Source organism: Lacerta agilis, chromosome 3 (assembly GCF_009819535.1).
Source record: "Lacerta agilis isolate rLacAgi1 chromosome 3, rLacAgi1.pri, whole genome shotgun sequence".
Lineage (NCBI taxonomy): Eukaryota > Metazoa > Chordata > Lepidosauria > Squamata > Lacertidae > Lacerta > Lacerta agilis.
Window position 1 is genome coordinate 8,662,000 of NC_046314.1, and position 19,650 is coordinate 8,681,649.

General features: G+C 42.9%; 2 protein-coding genes across 5 annotated transcripts in view; one reads left to right on the plus strand and one right to left on the minus strand.

The window, feature by feature from the left end:
* Nucleotides 1-5,415, plus strand: part of SLC23A1 (solute carrier family 23 member 1) — a 34,104-nt gene extending 28,689 nt beyond the window's left edge. For all 3 annotated transcript variants that reach the window (XM_033142794.1, XM_033142795.1, XM_033142796.1), the window contains 3 exons: nt 1,348-1,491; nt 3,030-3,125; nt 4,507-5,415. In XM_033142794.1, the coding sequence (XP_032998685.1) occupies nt 1,348-1,491; nt 3,030-3,125; nt 4,507-4,754 (488 nt within the window). In that variant the 3' untranslated portion in view covers nt 4,755-5,415. The remainder of the gene's footprint in view (nt 1-1,347; nt 1,492-3,029; nt 3,126-4,506) is intronic.
* A 662-nt stretch (nt 5,416-6,077) lies between these two features.
* On the minus strand, nt 6,078-19,355 carry PAIP2 (poly(A) binding protein interacting protein 2). Of its 2 annotated transcripts, none has more exons than XM_033142799.1 (4): nt 19,242-19,355; nt 11,385-11,544; nt 10,049-10,228; nt 6,078-7,176 (listed from the first exon to the last, which is right to left on the minus strand). In XM_033142799.1, the coding sequence occupies exons 2-4, from the start codon at nt 11,520-11,522 to the stop codon at nt 7,120-7,122; spliced, it is 375 nt and encodes a 124-aa protein (XP_032998690.1). In that variant the 5' UTR covers nt 11,523-11,544; nt 19,242-19,355; the 3' UTR covers nt 6,078-7,119. The 2 variants fall into 2 exon arrangements, with proteins under 2 accessions (XP_032998690.1, XP_032998689.1); XM_033142798.1 differs by lacking the exon at nt 19,242-19,355 and adding an exon at nt 15,966-16,180.
* Nucleotides 19,356-19,650: the final 295 nt, after the last annotated feature.

Genomic DNA, 19,650 nt, shown 5'->3' on the forward strand with positions numbered 1-19,650 from the left:
AAACACCCAAAGACCGGATTTACCATACACATTTGCACATATCTCCAACACTCTCATCCTTATTAAAACATAATCTATTAAAACATAACATAATCCAGAGTATAACATAACCTATTAAAAGCATAGCATAACCTAAGAGCCTGTCTCATTCCTTACTACTCACTGCTTACTATTACTTACTACTGACCCTGAGATCATTATTAAGTGCAATCAAAGCTCTTGGATAGAAACTATTCAGAAGGCGTGTGGTTCGAGTTTTCATTATCCTGTATCTTCTGCCCGAAGGCAACATGAGTAGAATGTGTCCTTTTATTTTTACATGAGTAGAATGTGTCCTTTTATTTAAAATGCATCTCTGGGTTATTTGTGGGGCCTGCCTGGTGTTTTTACATGAGTAGAATGTGTGCTTTTATTTAAAATGCATCTCTGGGTTATTTGTGGGGCCTGCCTGGTGTTTTTACATGAGTAGAATGTGTGCTTTTATTTAAAATGCATCTCTGGGTTATTTGTGGGGCATAGGAATTCGTTCATCCCCCCCCCCCCCAATATATAAATATATAGATAGATAGATAGATAGTCTGGCCCACCACATGGACTGAGAGACGGTGGACCAGCCCACGGCTGAAAAAAGCTTGCTGACCCCTGGTATAGTGTGTATATCGCCTTAGTTTGTGTAATTTAGTCAGGGGGAAGGGCACTAAAGACTCCCTTGAGCACTGAAAATATAAAGACTCTTGTAATGATTGAAATTTCATTGTGTATAACCCACATATCATGGTCTGTGGCCCCTCCAGTCCCGAACTAGTGATATTGTGTTCGGAGCAACAGGGATATTTGTTTCCAGCAGGGATCCAAAACCCTGGATACCATAGGCAGAGCCAAGATTTTGGTTTTGGGGGAGTGGACACCTACCTGCCATACGTCCAGATATTTGCAGGTTTTTTTGGCGTTTTTGTAAGAAAAAGCTCAACAACTTTGAAATGTCTCGGCAACAGTTGGTTTTCATTTACTTTCTTTTGATCCCGAGTGCTCAGAAAAACCTGTCAAAATCTTTCTGCAATTTCTACTTTTAGTTAAGGACTGATTAATTTATCCCCCTCACAGCACCCATGCCAGACACTATAGATGGCACCCACCGCCTGTCAAAATACAGAGTTAGAAGATTCACTTGGGGTTGCTGCAATGTGTGTGATCCCAGAAAAAACAGTTTGCAAACAAGGATTGTTCTGAAGCAGCGCTGGCTGGGAAAGTCGGTCCCTTGGGTTGTCCTTTTCTGCAGCCTCGTCTTTAAGAAGTCCACCGCGCACGTATAATAAAGCCGAGTTTTTTGCTCTTTCCCATTTGCAGGCATGATCACAGCAGTGGGGCTCTCCAACCTGCAGTTTGTCGACATGAACTCCTCCCGCAACCTTTTCGTCCTGGGCTTCGCAATGTTTTTTGGGCTCACCGTCCCAAACTACTTAGATTCGCGCCCGAATGCTATCAACACAGGTATTGAAAAGTCCCTGGAAAGTCTTTGCCTAATCAGAGGCACACAGAACCTCAGGACTAGGCAGAGAGAGAGAGAGAGAGAGAGAGAGAGAGAGAGAGAGAGAGGCAGCAGATACCCTTCCTCAGCTCCCACCCCTTCATTCGCTCCTCCTGAGCTGCAGCAGGAACAGCAGTAAAGCTTGCTTGTCAATCTAAGTGTCTCCTGCCAAGCTTGCTTGTCAATCTAAGTGTCTCCTGCCAGTCTGGTCAGCTTCTGTATGGGCCGGCCTGGCTTCTAACTAAAGACACACATAGATCTTTCAGGCATCTTGTGGCTCCGCATTGTGATTACAATTGTTTGTTGCAGTTCTGGGATTCTGTGATGTGCATGGTACTTGGGGGGTCATTCAGCCCTTCCAAAACCTTAGAGAGCAGCCGTTGGTCGGTGTGGACTAGGGGTCGGCAACCTAAGGCCCATGGGCCATAAGCGGCCTACAGGGGTCGTTTAACCGGCCCACGAGCAGCCCCTGAACTGAGCCGCCTGGTTGGCGAGTCCCCGCGCGCTGTGCTAAACTGGCACAGCACGGCGCGGGGACTTGCTTCCGTGGCGCCAGTAATCGTGTCTGCACACGTGCAGATGCCGGAAATCAAATCTGCGCATGTGCAATGCCAGAAATCACACCTGTGCATGTGCAGATGCCAGAAAATGCGGGCGCACGCACTCACACGCGCATGTGATCCAGCCCACGGAGGGATCTGAGCTGGATATACCAATGGTCTGGCTCCACATCAGGCAGCTTCTGACCTATGTTCTTCATTTGATGGGCATAATTTTTTGAAACAGGAATGGCTTTCTAAATTGAATTCAGTGCTAATGACCTAGAAGGAATGGTGTGGCGACGTATTATGTACTGGTGGAAACAGCTTTACTTTTTCTGTCCAGCCTGATGGCTAAAAAGAAAGGAATGAGGTGTCAAAAACTAGTCATCAGGCCGTGATTTTGCAGTCATCAAGGATGTTTGGGGGCAAAGGGGGCAGGCCAGAGAGAAAGCAAAGGAAACTGAGTAACGAGATAACCATGCAGTACACTGCATGTGTGAATGGAGTGGTGGGTGGATTGGGTGGGAAAGAGAGGCAGAAAGACTCCACTTCTTTAGATTGCCTAAACCTACCAAACCAAAAACATGTGCTTTCTGGGGCCTTTATCTTTGGCTAATGGGGGCAAAGAACTTGGGGTCTGCATATGTGTTGACGGTGAGGGCAAAGGATGGTAGAAAAGGCCCCTTCATTCAACTGGTTTGATTGATGTGCCACCTTCCTTTGTAGGAAAATGAGTTAGTATAAGAAAATAGGGTTCTGGACTCCATGGAAAGGCTGGGTTGGTGGAGGAGTAAATGACATACAAAAGCATATATACCAACGTTTCAATTGTAAACTAATTGTTTTTAATGTACTAAATTTAACATTTTCATGCTGAATCCACCTGCAGCTTCAGTTTAAGCTCCAAAAGCAGTTTTGAATTTGTGATGCGATAGTCATGTTGTCCATCTTATTTCTAGGTATTGCTGAAGTGGACCAAATATTAACAGTGCTCTTAACCACAGAAATGTTTGTTGGAGGTGGCGTTGCATTCATACTGGACAATACCATCCCAGGTACAGCAGTTTCATTTCCTTGCAGTATTCTCAAGCTGTTTGCGTTTCATGTACTGAGTGTACAGAATCCTAGGAATCAAAAGCTGGGTCCAGACCAATCTAGTTCACATGTCTGCACTGCACAGAACCAAGAGATCACACAGATGTAGAACGGAAGCCAGCAATTTATATATCAGTGTTGGCACTATTCTAGATTGCCTGTCATATACTGAAGTGGTGGCACTGCAGTACATCTGGAGTTAGGACCTGGGGCAGGGGTATCAAATGGCAGGAGGTGGGATGGATCAGCCCTGGCAAGCTGCAAGAACTGGTCTGCCAGCCCCATTTTTTTTTTCCTTTTCTCTGTGTGCTGTGGCACCCAGCACTGAGGCTGAGAAGTAAAAAAAACCCCTCTTGCATGCTCTTTAAAGATCACTCTCTAAAGAACAGACAGAGGAATTCAGATCTCAGGACTGAGATGAGAAGTGCAGCATTTCACCCCACCCCCACATGGCAGGGTTGGAGAGCTGAAAATAAGGCCAATATTATTTCACATGGGTCAAACAATGCACTCCTTTGGTTTCAGATAGTACATGCGTACGAGTCTAAAAGCTTGGGACACATGTTTTCACGGCCCTCTAGCATCTATGGTGGCTCATTTGCCAAAAATAAAGGAACCTCTTAAGAGGCTTAGTTTTGTCAGAAATCAAGAATGCACTTCCAGAGTTAATGCTAAATATATTACTTCTGGTAAATGAGCCACAATGTGTGTCCCAGGCTTTTTAGACTCGTCTACCCATGTGCTGTCCGAAACCAAAGGGGAGCATAGCTTGTCAGAGGTGACAATTTCTTTAGCTCTCCTACCCCACTAACAGTGGCGGAGCATGGAAACATTGGCATTGACTCTTCATAGACTGCTGTGGGCTTGAGAGAGAGCACTTGCACATGCGGCGATTGTGGGGGGTGGGTGGGCACATGAATATGTGTCTACACTTAAACGCAGCAAGAATTTCTTTAGTAGAATCCTGATCACACACACTGACCACTTTCTGAATTTGGGAGTGTGAAGCATTTGCTGGAGTCTCGTTTGTATGAACAATCCATATTGCAGATGGTTAAGAATTGTGTGCTTTCTACCAAGTTCGAAGTAACCATTTGCAATATGGAGCGTCTAACGGTTGAACCATTTTAAGGGACTGGTCAGAGGCTGCAGTTCCTTTTAGCTACTGTCTGTCGCCATTTGGCCAAGACTGCTGCAGTTACCATTGAGGAAAAAAGAGTTTTTAAGTTAAGAAATCTCAGGTTTAATCTGCAGCTGTAAACTTGTTTTATTTTGCTAAGAGATTATATGGCTCTCCTCTTTGTTTTGGAAACCCCCCCCCCCTTCTATACTCCTTCCCAGGGACTCTAGAGGAACGTGGTCTAGTACAATGGAAGGCTGGGGCACATGCAAACAGCGGCACGTCTGCAAAACTGAAGAGTTACGATTTTCCATTTGGAATGGGTGTGGTTAGAAGGATCCAGTGGTTCAAATATGTGCCAGTGTGTCCAGTCTTCATGGGTTTTCACTGCAGAACAAAGAGGGATTCCAGCACACCAGAACAGACAGCAAACACGGCAGAGATTACAATCATATGTACAAAAGTTTGAAGAGGTATGGGAGTTTGGACAATCCCAGATAGTAGGGTATTTAAATCATACCCCAGTGAACATGCCTCAAGCAAATCACACAGGCAGAGGAGATGCATGGTTGGTCAAAGCGTTTTTTTACCTTCTTTCTCCAACATGTTGAGTTAAAGAGAAAGCAGTAAATGGTTGAGCCTGGCGAACCATTTAGCAATCTGTAAATCAGCAAGACACCTTTGTTCATGGGCAGAATTCCGCCACCCGCTTTCAGTTCTGTATATCCAGTATGTGCTTGGAAGAAAAAGATATACTGGTGCTATGTTATGTTTCTGGAAGGCCATTGGCAGAATTGTGTGTATTCTCCTGTCAAAATAAGTAAGTAAATTCCACAGCCAAAATGATTCAGTCCAGTATAATTGCTTTAAACTTGCTTTGATTTTTACAGCTGGTCTACTGTTGTGACTCAAATTAAGGAATTTGGGACCGTTTTTGGCAAGAAATGATACAACAGGTGGAAGGTATTGTTTAGATACACAAATATGAGGACTGATTGGAATCCTCAAGGAAACAGTTCTGTTTCCAGTACACTTCTAAGTAAAGTGTTGTGGACACTTAAAAGTAAATAATTATTATAATGACCTTGCTGTAAAAAAAATATGCTAGCTAATAACACCAAACCTTGAACTACATTGCTATGAAAGCTATTAAGTCATTATTAAGCATTTTTCTGAAATCCCCTCCAAATGCATACAGAGCACAGCTCCTCTTCACTGTTCCCCAGCTCAGGTTATGATTGCTCTGAAACTGTAATACAGGGCTTATGTAGCACTCTCTTCTACGATTTATCTCTTGACTGTTAAAAATCGCTGTTACCCTGCATCTAGTAATGTTTGTGCCAATGACTTAAGATAGCTTTGATTTGCATGTAACCAGGTGCAAGACTACAGTCACTGCCAGTACCTAGGACGTAAAGACAGCTAATTTTCCACAGAAACAGGCTTAAAGTTCCAGTTGCAGGTAGGTAGCCGTGTTGGTCTGCCATAGTCAAAACGAAATAAAAAATAAAAAAATTCCTTCCAGTAGCGTCTCTAAGGTGCTACTGGAAGGATTTTTTTTTTTTAGGCTTAAAGTTGTTGGCATTTAGTGAAATGACATGCCAAGGAGTAATCTTTAAAAAGCTCAACATTAATTGAGACCCATGTCTCCCCTAATTTGCTTCACTTTACAAATAACAGCACACATCCTTTACATCTTTCCCTTATGTCAAGTCTATTACCCTCTCTCTCCATAAAGGCCTGCACACAAGTTCTGAATAAGATGAACACTCAGGAAATAAAAAACAAGAAGTCGTTTCTACTATTATTTATTTTTTTAAATATTTTTGAAAAAATATAATTTTTTTACAATATTTTCAACTTAAACACTATTCACACTGAACACGTATGGCAGCTTAAGCTACCCAAATATGAAGTTTAAGAAGCCAAAACTGTTCTAGTTGTATTAAAAAAAAATTGTGCTGCAGACTACTGTGTAGTGGATGATTAAACAAAGCAAGGGAAAAGCACCACTCAAATCACTAATGCTATAAAGTTTTACAGGTAAAACCAACTCTTTTGAGGTTGTAAAATTTTATACAGGCAGTGCCATGTTTCTGGATATCTGGAAGAAATTGTGATGCACAACCTCACATCACTTTAAATATAAATGCATTAGTGGGACAAACATTCCAACATGATAACTTGCTGTAATACAATCTCATCTGCCAGTCATTTTTGTTTCTCCTCCACCAGATCTGGTAGCCAAGATAAAGGACTTTGTACAGGTCTGTAAAAGCAGTTCATGTATAATACATTATCCATGCTCTTCTCAAAAAAGAAGAGCAGGATGTGAAGTTTTGCTTCATCATGGGAAGAGTTAGTAGCAGTCTGAAATCCAGCTAATCTGCATAATCAGATAAACCTTGCTTTTATTTTCATGTTAAGGCATTATCAGGTGCATATCGACACCAACTCTTGCTTTAGCTAAAACAGACCACTCTTTGTCACGAATCCTTCTAAAAGTAGAATTCCAAGAGTTTCTCAGAAACGTGGTACATTTCTCAACTTGACTGGTGCTTCCTACCTCACTGTCTCATTCACAAAAACAGCCTGGGTCCAATTGTATGTGTTATTTTTTTTCCTCCATTCCATTAACCTCTGACAGCAGTTGACTTAATAACAGTCTCAGCACTTTTATTAAGCATGCAAGACTAACAAAACTTTGGCAATGCGTAAGTGTAACACAGTGACAAGAAGAGAGAGCGTTTTAACAATTAAATCTTCTAATACTGGCTTCACAGTGTGGAAATTGTGCTACATCCACCAAAAGAGGGCCCAGTCTACTCATATATTTAGTACTTCACCCCAGGAACAAACTCCTTTGCATTTGGATTCAGATTACTCTTGACCTGGAGGGGAAAAAAAAGACATTATAGATTGAGTTTATGGAGCAAAATGCGTCTATGATGCATTTGCACAAGGTTCAACGAAAGTTCTTAACAGCCAAGAGCTGCAAGTGTATTAGAGTATTCTAAAGAACAAGGTAGTCTTATCACAGAAACAAAGGGTCAGACTGGTTGTTCATATAGCCCAGTACTGTTTGCTCTGACATCCAGTGGCTCTCCAGGGTCTCAGGTCAGGAGTCTTTGCCATCATGCACTAATCGTTTTAGCTGGAGATGACGGAGACTTGTTGGCACCCTTGTGTCTCGAGAGACAATGGAGGCCGGGGCTGAAGTCAAACCAGTGTATTAGCAGCACCGAAGTGACCACCTCGCGGTGCAAACCTGGGCAGTGTGTATGGAGGTCCTGGGCTCCCCAGATGACAAGCCCCACTAATGTGGTCCAAAGGAAAGCAGCTTAGCAGCAGGAATTGCAGGAAAGAGGCATACAAGGCTCCCTCCAACTGTCTTAGGGACTCCACTCTGTATTTGTGTCTGGCTCTCCTGAAAATATCCTGCATGGCAGCTGGAGGTTGAGGATCCGAGTTTTTCCTTCTCTTGGATGGGCTACCTTTCCAGGTTGTCAAGCTCCATCAGCCCCTCACTTTCCACTACAGCTCGTGCAGAAACTGTCTTATTGACTGTTGGACCCACTCAATCTGCCGGAGCCTGTCTCTTCACGTGCAGAGGAAGTCCCACACTCATCCAAGACTGAGTCGGTACGTTTTGCATGCAAAGCATGTTCTCTGCTACTGAGCTAAAGCCCCTGACACAAACATTAAATTTTTAATGTTTAAGATTAAGAAGCTGTTGTAAAAACCATAGAGAAACCCCACTGTTTGTCAAGGACACAATCATGTGAATGTTGAATGTAGGGCTTGAAGGATCCTTGGATGTTTACCAATTATTTTTATTGATTTTCCACCATTTTGAACATATTGTCACCAAATTAATACAGATCCTTAGATGTTTAGCCCCCACCATGATATATAAAGAGTATGTAGGAAATTCCATTCTTAAGAGTATACCCTAATACATTTGGTACAGCTTATTAGCTTCTATCAAAAAACTATGCCTATGAATCCACAGCCGTGTCACACAAGAAGTCAAAGAGCCTAACCCCCAGGCTCACCTAATTAAATAATGGATTATAATAATTTTATAATTATTAAATTATCTGATTAAAACAGAGCAGCCTGGATGTCTTAGCCAGTGTTACCAATTCTAAACTTAACAGTGAATCCTTAACCATCAACACCAAAAACATTAATGTTGTCAATTTAGATGTTGTTTTGTTGTTACTTTTAAGTAGTTCTGGTTTTAACTTAACACACCAGAGTTCCTGAATACTACATTCTTGTTTATTATTGTACCTGAGGCTTCACTATGACTTTTTTTGTCACTGCACTTTTAACACGAGGTTCCTATCAATGAAAAAAATAGTAAAGATTCACATGTTTCTGCAAGTTTATCCATCCAAAAACAACTGCTTTGATAACTTCCAGTGAGGTTGTCAAAATTACCTGCCTCTCAGAGAAGGTTGACAGGGAAGGGGAAAAAATATACAGGGCAGCAATTCACACAAATATTGCAGGTAAGCCCACTTCCGCATCGCAACGGAGGTGGATTTGCGGGTGTCATGACCCGAACGCGCGCGTAGGGGCTGAGCTCAGCCCCTGCGTGATTGGTAGAATATCCCCACGCCTCCCACAGGCCGACCAATCCAGTCAGCCTGGGGGCGTGTCTTAGTTCCTTTAAACTAGAGATGGGCAGGAAACTCGCCCTGTTGTCAAAATTACCTGCCTCTCAGAGAAGGTTGACAGGCAAGGGAAAAAATATACAGGGCAATACAAATATTGCAGGTAACCTCCCCCTGTGGGAAGGTGATTTTTCAGGCACTGTGGTTCATGTGCACACAAGAAGGAAACTTTAAAGGGTCAAGGAAGCTTAAAAAAGAAATGGTAACCCAAAGTTACTGTGGTACCAAGCCTAGTATTACAATTTACAAGAGTAAAACATGTAGAAACATCTCAGTGAAGTGCATGACAACTCAGTGAAATCAGAGCCATTGAATTGTAGAGCTGGAAGGGACCCCAAGGGTCATCTAGTCCAACCCACTGCAATGCAGGAATCTTTTGCTCAAGATGTGACTTGAACCAATAACCCTGATCAATGGAACTGACTTCTGAGCAGATATGTTTAGGTGCCCACTAGTAGTTGAACTCTGGTCCCAATTGAATCAATGGTGCCAAAATGCAACTAACTTTGGATCTATTCCAATATTCAGCCAATTTCCCCTCATTTTAGTCGTTATCTGTGCTCAAGGTGTTTTTGGAACAGACTTGGAAAGTGCGAGGAAAGGAAAATATGTTATATTGGCTAGTTCTATGCTTTTATCTACAATTAATTAAAATTGGAGACACACTTCATTCATCGATCCCAAAGTATTGCCTTTTTAAATTCAAAAGATTGCACTGAGTCTCCCAGCATCTGGGATATGTGTTATTACAATTTGTGCGCTACCAACAGACTTGATCCAAAAGCCAAAATGAGAGCTGCTCCGGAGGTCTGCAAGCACACATTCCCTCTCTTAACCACCTAGCCCCAAACTATTTCTCCTAGACTCTTAACTCTCTCACACGCTTTCATGCAGACATTAAGCGGGAGGGAGAGGGGAGAAGGAGAACAAGGCAGAAGAGGAGGTTCTGTTATAAATATGTTTAAAAGTGGCTTGATTTCCTTAATTTAATTTTTTAACTGCTCTTTGAAATAAATACCTGACAAGGATTGTAGGCAGTCTTGGTACAAATAAACTCAATTGTTTAAAACCAAGCACTTACCACCAGATCTTCCAGTGACGAACTGTCACTGATAACAAGATCATTGAGCTGGTCCTGAATTTGATCCATCGTTTGCGGGAGATCTCTGGCTGGAATAAACCACTCGTGTTCTTCCTCCTCTTCCAGCATTTCTTGGAAGCAACGTTCTATAAATTCTTCTTCCCACAATTCCTCTTCAATCTGTATTTAAAACATAGGAGAGAAACTTTACCATTACCGCAGCCACCAACCTTAAGGCTTCTTCACAGAGATCATGCACAGAAAATGCTACAGGCACTGCTCAACCAACTACTTCACAGTATTTTCATCTTGGAAAATAAAGGTGTTTAAAAAACAACAACAACAATTCAGCTGGTTCTAGCAAGAGTCATATTTTCCAATAAGTAGCCTTAACTTGGCAAGTCTATGCAATAATTTAGTTGCACAATAGTTTATTCCCTTAGTTCCCATCCCACATGAGCTGACAACACATAAAACGAGGCAGACTAACTTTAAAGACAGTTACTAAGAACATGGGAATTAAGACACAAATGAAAAATGGCTGGGAGGGTTGGGGAGCATAGCTGTCAACTTTCCCTTTTTTTAAAGGGAAATTCCCTTATTCTGAATAGGATTCCTCGCAAGAAAAGGGAAAAGTTGACAGCTATGGCGGGGAGTCTGAGAGGCCATCAGAACACACCTCACTTCTTTCCTAACACTAATGTGAGTTTGTTTGAAATTGCCTTTTCACTTTACTTTTTATTCTTGCAATATAGCAATGCACAGCATTTAACCCGATAATCACTGATACTATTTGACAGTGGAATAAGAGGGTTAGAAATGGCTACTAAGTTAAAAATTACACGTGGCAAGGAATTCTTCGATCTCAGAAGGCCTTGCTAGCTTGGGTATTTATTTAGCATCCAGGGGCAAAACTAGGCTTTATTTCATCTGGGTCAAAGACCCCCATGTGACCCCGCCATGTGCACCTGAAGGCAGCCCTCCTCTGACCGTGCTTCACAAGACGAAATTTCCGCTGTGCGACAGCACTCGCGGAACGAATTAATTTCGCCTTGCGAGGCACCACTGTATCCAATTTAAGCAGAGAGCAGAGATTAAGCAATCAGAGTATCAAGCTGTGTTTCAGAATGAGAGACAAGACTATCAAGGAAAGAATTGGAAGAAAATATAGGCAAATGAGATACATGTTTAGAGAACAACAATTCTTTGCAAAGGCTTTATCTGCAGAAAACAGGCAAGAGTCCTTCTGAAATTTCTAATAAAATATGACACCAAAAAACAAAACAACACTACTCCTTTACAGATATGGAAGGGGTCACATTATCTGCTAACCCACCTGCCTGTTGAACTCCTCCTCGTTTTCCATCCACATGTACTCAGCAAATGGATTATCATCTTCATGAGAGTGACCATTCATGATCACATCTTCATTGATAATGCTTGGACTAGTACTCCTGCGACTTGGGTCTTTCATGGTTGTGCCTTTGAGCTTAAGCCTGAAAGGGGGGGGGGGAAATACACCACAGTGTTAAAGACGCTCAGTCACATCCATAACTGCACTTACTTGAAAGTCCCCTGTTGATTTCAGTGAAATGTGATCCAGTGTCTGCAATGCTGGAAGAGACACATAGTTCGGGAAGACTTATTCCTGCATTTTCCTCCTCAAGCAGTGGAGATGGAATATCTATGGACAAGTTTCTAACACTACATGTGACTATGCATGTATCAAAATTCTCCCATTGGCTCTTTTAGGGTGGAAACAAACACAAATATTAAAACCTGTATTTTGCACGGACTGTGAAAAATAATGCAATCATGGTCCAAGTCAACATTGACTTGTTTGGCCCTGACAATCTGGTTGAGAAATAGTGGGGAGACTATTACTGTAGAGAAGTTCTGATAATTTCTGGCAGGAAGATTAACGGATAGCAAAGGGTCCTTCATCTTCCTCAAAGCCTTCCCTGCAGAGTCTGGCAAGGTTCGATTTTGTCATCTCTACATCCTCCTGTGTGTGTGTGTGTGTGTGTGTGTGTGTGTGTTCCCAATAGGCAATATTCAATCAGGTTTGAACAAAATGCCATCTAAGTACCCTTTGGATGCAAAGAAGCTGACTGGTAATTGAAATATGGGAGCAAGGCAACAATATCTGGCATATTTTCTGACTGGGGTAGGGGAGAGAAGATGCAGACAACTTTAACTGGTGTTTAGCCTTGCCAGTCTCAGTTTTGTAATAGATGCAGATTACAGTGTTAAGCTAATGTATCTTTCATCAGCTCGATGTATCAAACCCTTTCCACCTAATGAGTACCTTGCTGTCTTCATTCATATGTTTGAACCCTGAGCTGAAACAGCTCTTTATGGGGTTCCCCTTGAGAACTATATTCAAAAGTTTAATTGGTGCAAAACATGGTAGGACTTCATCTCTCAACAGTGTTACATTCATGGCTGTGGGGTGCTGGGAATGTTTGAACCTGAGATTTTCTGATGTTCCAAATTGGATGTTTTACCTTTATTTACTAAGCAAAACTAAACAGCTATGCCATGTTAAGTTTTCACACGCTGCACAACACTTAAACAAACAGCCAGAAAAAACACCCCTGAATATATGACTGGCGAAAAGATTCACTTAAGTGCACTTAAAAGTGGCTTTAAATGTTACATTGCCTCAAATGCAAAGCATTACTTGGGGGGGGGGGAAATAGTGCAAATATTTTAATACGGTATGTGTAAAACCAGTAGCACACATCCCCTTCCACCATTTAAATTTGTAGGGACAAGTTGAGGCACTGTGCATTTTTTGCGCACTAATTTTAGTAAACCCAAAGCATTGTGTGTATGGCATGCCACTCTTGTCCACTTGTTCCTCCCCAGTCTTTCTGTCATGTTTTGGCTTAGCATGTTGTCCAAATCCAGGCTAATGATTTAGCTCCTTCCTGACTAACCATGAGCTCTAACCAAAGTTTGTCATATGGTTGACGGGCTGTGGTTTGTCCAGGAGAGCTAAACCATGTTCTCATGAACAGAAAGGAGCAAAGCTACTGCAACCTCCTCTCCTAGACAACACGCTTGTGAGAAGTCATGGTTTGACGTAGCATGACATACAAACCTGGCCAAAATCTGCAAAAGCACTTTCACTATGTATTAGTTCCAGTTGAGATGGAGATAAATCTTATTTAGAACTGGTAGCAGCAACACTCTCTTTTGCTAAAGAATGGTTCTACCTGCAAAAACTCGGCAGGCAACTCAATTGCACTGTGTCCTTCTCACTACGACCGATGCAACTTTGAAAGCTGTTCAGTTTGGGAGGGGGGCACTGTTTCTTGTTATGTTACCAAGATATAAAATATATTTAAATATTTTTTAACATAGTTAAACATAGTCCACCACACACCAATAGTTCACTAATGTGTGCCCTGGAATTTCACTACTTTCTGCACCCAAAGCAAGATGCCTGGGCTTTGAACTACAAAAGCCCTCAACCGTGTGGACCTAACAAATCTCAGAAGTATCTTCGTTCCTTTACTCCTTCTTTAACAACAAAGTGTGCCTTCTTGACTGGACCATCATGTAACTAGATTGATCAGTAAGAGGCAGACAAGAGGGATATTCAGTGTGGTTATCATAGTCGCTGAATGTCCTTCACCCTAGCAGTCTATCAAATTCTGACTCTGAACACCTTCTAAAACCATTGCAAGGCTTTCCTGTTTGGGGTGGCTTCAAGGGCTAGTAAGCAGCAGTATTAGAAACAGAGATATAAAAGCTAAGAGCTAAACGGCACCTTAAACCTAGGTTGTGGGTGCAACAATGGAATGCTTAGGGAAATTTTTAATGTTTGAAGTTTTATTCTGTTTTTACTGTTCTGTTGGAAGCCGCCCAGAGTGGCTGGAGAAACCCAGTAAGATGGACAGGGTATAAACAAACAAACAAATAAAAATTAATAATTATGTCTAGGCACACTTTTTATAACAAGAATACAAAGCTGAAAATGAATGAACTACAGCTAAAATCTTATGTTCATTTTTCACATGGTCTAGTCCAGGGGTTGGCAACCTAAGGCCCATGGGCCACAAGCGGTCCACGGGGGTTGTGAGCCGCCCTTGAACCAAGCAGCCTGCTCGGCAAGTCCCCGTGCCCTCCGCGAAACTGGCGAAGCGCCTTGCTTCCACGGCGCCAGAGGTCGCGTCTGTGCAGACACAGCAAATTGCGCGTGCGCAATCCGGCCTACGGAGCTGGAGCCGATCCCTGGTCTAGTCCCCATCTGAAGACTGCAAAAAACAAAGCCATACTTCCCCTGCCCCGCCCCCTAATATTCTTAAGGGTGTCCCTTCTCCAGTTCTCAGAGTGGCTGGAAGTGGGGAGGCAGAAAAAGGTCCTCCTTTCCTTCCACTCTGCAGAAAAGCCCCAGATTCTCCCTATACCCCCTTTCCTTCACATAAATATATATTTTTGGCACCACAATTAACACATATTAAAGGCCTATACAACTGATGGCAGAGACACCCACCTTCAGTGATCCCACTCCAAAATTTGTTTTGATTTTAAGCATCACTGTGAGAGTCCAAGGTAGATAACATTTTAACATACTCCACTTAAACCACCATAACTAACTGGCTAGTATATTTCAAATTAAAAGCACATCATACATTAAAAGTACATTAAACAAGGCAACTAAAGCCTAAACAAAACATGTTGGGTTTCAGGTCCCCAATCCATGCCCGTTCTACTTGGGAGGAAGCCCCATTCAACTTGGTTGGCATTTACTTCTGAGTAACAGTGGCAATTTTAATCTGAAATCTTAGGCGCAGTACTGTGCCCAGAGCTCAGAAACTGCTTCCGTTTATTAAATTCCCTGTTGTAAAACGCGCCTAGAACCATGGGAGTTTAGAATGGTGGTAAGCAGGCTTGGGAAAGTTTTGATTCCTATATATTTTCTGTCTGTCCCTTTTTTTGTATTATTTCCAGACTTAACACACTGGAAGCAACAGAAATGTTTTTCAACCACAAGTCAGAACACAGGGAGGACTAAGTTCTTATTGGAAACACCCATTGTATATTGTTCTGCTAATCTTGTAAGAAAAGTCCACCTGTTGAAGTGGTGAATTCTGTATTTAAAAATAAACCACTATTTAAGATAGGGAATCTAACAATCTCTGATGGGTACAAGTTGTGTTGGATCCAAATTTAGCCATCTGATAATGGAACAGTTCTTTCTGTACACTGAAGGCTTTTTGATGCTTACTTCCCCTGTCTGACAATCCTTCCTTCCAGAGTCTCAACCACCCAGAGCAGATTTTTAGAGACTACAAGGGGCTACATGCCCCCCACCCGTCTCCCACCAGCAAGTGCATCTTCTGAGCAGAACTCTGTACAAGGGATGTTCATGCTAGAGGAGGAGCATGGAGTCAAAGTTACTTAAGTACCAACAATGTGAGAAATACCAGTTCTTTTTCTTTTGAGAAGCATGGTCAGGTTTCAAGGTTAGCTCTGCAATATTTAGTTAAGCATTTATTGCCTGACTATGCATCATAATAAAGCCCCATGGTATTTGGAGGGTTTATTTCACAGCTCACCATACATTCCCGAGACTACTTATTAATAGCAAAACTGCTGTAATTATTGTCACTTGCAATTTAAAAGTCTTCTTTACTATAAGTACCATATCTGCTGACTATGTAAACAAGAACACGTTATATTGATGCAACCTTCTGCTACTGTTACAGACTCTAAGAAAAGATAGGGCCAGAACACTAAGAAGGTTAGTTTTTAAAATGTATATTGCAAGATATTCCAGGCTCTGCTTAAAACATCTCTGATTATTACACTCAAACAAAAAATAATAATTGTTCTGTGTCCACTTTTGATTTCAAAATGTACACCATTTCTATGATTTAGCTTGGGAAACTAGACTGCAAGTCACCTTAGAAATGTCATCATGTTCCTCTCTCCATTTGCAACAATCAAGGGGAGCTGTGTTTAAGTACAGACTTCCCTCTGGCAGCTCTATGTCTCTTCCTACTAAATCCTGCAATTCATAGGATCCTGATGTCAAATGAGATTGTGACGTCACAAACCTCACCTGAGAGAGATGATGTATGTGGGCAAATACCAAACAGTTATATAACTTAGCTCTAAAAGAACAGGTTCTCCATCTACCCTGTGATATTATTGTACTGAAACCAATGATACGTAATTTGATTCATGGATAAGATAGCTGCAAGGGTAGGCAAGGTCAGTGTATCTTTAATGTTTATTATAATTTTATCCATGTCTTCTGCAGAAGAGTTCAGATCAGCTTCCACGTGGCTCAGGCACTGCTGATGGCCAGGTACGATTGACTTTAGTAGAGAAACTGCATCAAATGCCTTCTTTGGATATGCAGAAGACACAACTTTTAGTAGGTATAGTTTTTCTCACAAATGTCCAACCTCTCTCTTCCCCATATGGGAGAGTGTCTTCATCGCATATGGAAATTCTAGATTGTTGGCTTCCAAACTGTTCTCAGAGGAATCTTGAGGCTCCTCAGAAACTTATCAGAGGTTTCTTGATCAGTACAGTAATTGTCAACAAGCTTCACTGAAAAGCAAGCTTGTCTACCATTTCTGAATCTTCTACAAAGCACAATGCAGAGGAATATGGGATGTATTATAGAACAGCTTCCTGACATAACATAGGGCAGGAGGCGTCCCTGTGTAAGTTTTGAAGTTCATACCAACAATCCTCCACAAAGTTCTGGGGGTCCATGGCAGTTTTGTGGGAGTTCCTCATCTGATGAGACAATGTGGAAAAAGTGTTTCCTGGAAGCAAATAGTTTGGAAATATTGCCCTAGATAAAAATGCCAATTAGAGTAATGTGTGTGTGTGTGTGTGTGTGTGTGTATATGTATATATTTGCCTCTTCAAACAGTGAAATATTCTGTACAGAATGAAGGAAAAATAAATGGCTACTGAATTTTGAATCTTCAGTCCAAGTATCAATGCACTGTTTTGCAAGCCTGAATGGTACACAAACTATTTCTACAAAAAACTATTTCTAAAAAAGCCAGGATATAGACCTGTTTAAGAAGGCATTAGGAACAGTGACAGTCTGCAACATCATAAAAAACTAAGTAAAGGACTGTTGTGGCCTGTCTTTCCTCCCACTGCCCTCTTTAAAGGTAACATGTAGGTAAGAAATACGATGCCTGTACCTGCCAGCTTAACTGTACCTTTCTGGATTCTTGTTTTCTCTCAGTTAACAAAGAATAAATGTTACTGAGCAAAACTCATCTGATTTACTAATTCTGCTTCAAACACAAAGACTTTAGAGATGGTGCCTAGCAGAACACCAGAAGTATTCCAGATTTTGTCAAGTTTCTCCCAGCAGGAGCACATAACCAAAGCACACTATGTCATCCCATACCATCTTACTTCAGTATCTGATTAGAGAATTCAGAGAGAAAATGAAGCAGAGGAACATTGGCCAGCAATATATTTCTAGGAATCCCACCAAGAAAGGCATCAAAACAGCAGCCCTTCTCTACTGTTTGTCACCATGCAACCAGGATGCAGATGCATGCAGCATACATGTTGAGGCTCCTTTTAGTTATCATGGCAAAGATCTGCAGGCAGACAAATTCATGGAGGAGAATACATGTTTAAAGTATCTGACTAGGAGTGGGAAGATCCAGGTTCGTATCTCCACTTGGCCATGAAACCCACTGGGTGGCATCTGGTCAATCACAACCTCTCTTACCCTCAGTGTTGTTGAGAGGAGGACAGTGTATAGGAAAGCCATGTACACAATCCTGAGGCCTTTAGAGGAAAGACAGGATGTAAGTTATTAAATATACACCCCCTGAACCCTGTGCTCATCACCATAAATTGCTGCACCGAATGCCATTTTTATTTGCTTGACAGATGTATATCTCATCTTTCTTCCAGTACGGAATCCAAGGGGTACAAATGCACTAACTAGACCCTGGGCTGCTCACCTTCAGCACAGTGGCAGCTGCATATGTCCACAATATAACCTGGATATGAAAAGTTAAATGTGTGTGCTGTGTGACGGCAGTGCTGCCTTCCACCTCTTATGAATCTACTTATCAGCTTCACTTATGTGAGCCCCATTTGTGTCAATACATCTCTTCAAATAACACAGACACTTTGATGGAGCCCGTGCAGTGTTTCTCAAACCTGGGTTCTCAATTGTTGTTGGACGACAACAACGCCCTGCTAGCTAGGGGACAATGGGAGTTGCCGTCCATCAACATCTGGGGACCCAGGATGCTTGAGAAACGGTGGACTAGGGCCCAAGAGTTCAAAATCCCCATTAAAGCCGGAGCTACCTCACAGGCTTGTTGATAAAAGCGGGGATGGTGAGAACCTGAGCTTCCTTGTATGGAAATGAGGTTTGTAAACATGGTAAACAAACATATACAACTGCCCTCTATATTGTTTTCCCGACCACCACTGCTGCTTTCCTTTCTGTGTAGGAAAACAACAAGACAGAGCACGACACTCTTAATCTCAGGGTTGTTGGTTTGAGCCCCATGTTGGGCGAAAGATGCCTGCATTGCAGAGGGTTGGACTAGATGACCCCCAGGGTCCCTATCATTCTATGAACGAAAACCGCTCCCCCCCCCACAAAAAAACACTTCAGTCCTCCCTTGCCTCGGTCAAGATGCTAAGCCAAAGCAAAGACCAGCCCCGACCCACAAGGCAAAGCAGGCTGCAGGAGCAAGGTCTCTAACTAGGCCTTTGCCTAAGCCCCGCCCCTCCTCGCTTAAGCCCCGCCCTGCCGCACGCCCCCCACCCCTACCCTCTTTGTTCGCCGCCTAAAGAGCGCGCAGGCCCCGCCCCCTGAGAGCGAGAAGAGGAGGGGAAGCGTTCGAAGAACACTAGACGCGGAAAACCGTGGCACGTATCCCATCATGCACCACGCCCCTAACAGACAGGTACGCTGCCCCGGGTACCCGGATGAAGGGGGAAAACACACACATATATACACACACCCTCCAACCCCCCCCAACAGGCGGAGGCGGCGGCGCCCTTCGGCCGCTCTCCGACCAACCCCCTCGCTTCTCCTTCTATCGCCTCAGAGGGATTCGTCGTCGTCCCGCCCCTCCCCCCAAAGCTGGCCCTCACGCGGGGTGTGGGCAGCAAAGGGAGACCGATGTCAATGGCGCCGCCTCAGCCCCCTTCCGCTGCAGCGCACCTTTCGAAGAAGTGGGTCAGCCGCTTCTCGCTGCTCTTTATTCGGCTCCCTCGCTTCTCCTTCGCCACCCCCTTCCCTTTGGAAACACAACAACCGCCCCCCCTCCCTCTCCAACCTATCTCTCCGCAGGCCGGATGTGAGGTCACTTCCGCCGTCTGCGTACGTCTCTATGGTCTCTCTGCGCGAGGCTTCCGCTCGGCGACCGAGCCGGGCTTCCTCTTTGAAAATATACGCAGGCCGCAGTCACCACAGAGCTACGAAATAGGGGTGTGCCAGAAGTCGTGCCGCAGCGAGACTCTTTATTTTTCCTACCTCTATGGTCGCCATTTTTCCAAGAGGAAGGAAGAAAAACCGCTGTGAATATACGGAAAATATAAAAAGGTGTGCAACTACTGAAAAATAAATCGGG

What these genes read in the sequence shown, in the direction of transcription:
- PAIP2 (XM_033142798.1), bottom strand. An exon ending in AGGAGGAGTTCAACAGGCAG is followed by an intron (nt 10,229 to 11,384) that starts GTGGGTTAGCAG and finishes TTTTAAATACAG; the next exon opens with ATTGAAGAGGAATTGTGGGA. An exon ending in CGTCACTGGAAGATCTGGTG is followed by an intron (nt 7,177 to 10,048) that starts GTAAGTGCTTGG and finishes TTTCCCCTCCAG; the next exon opens with GTCAAGAGTAATCTGAATCC.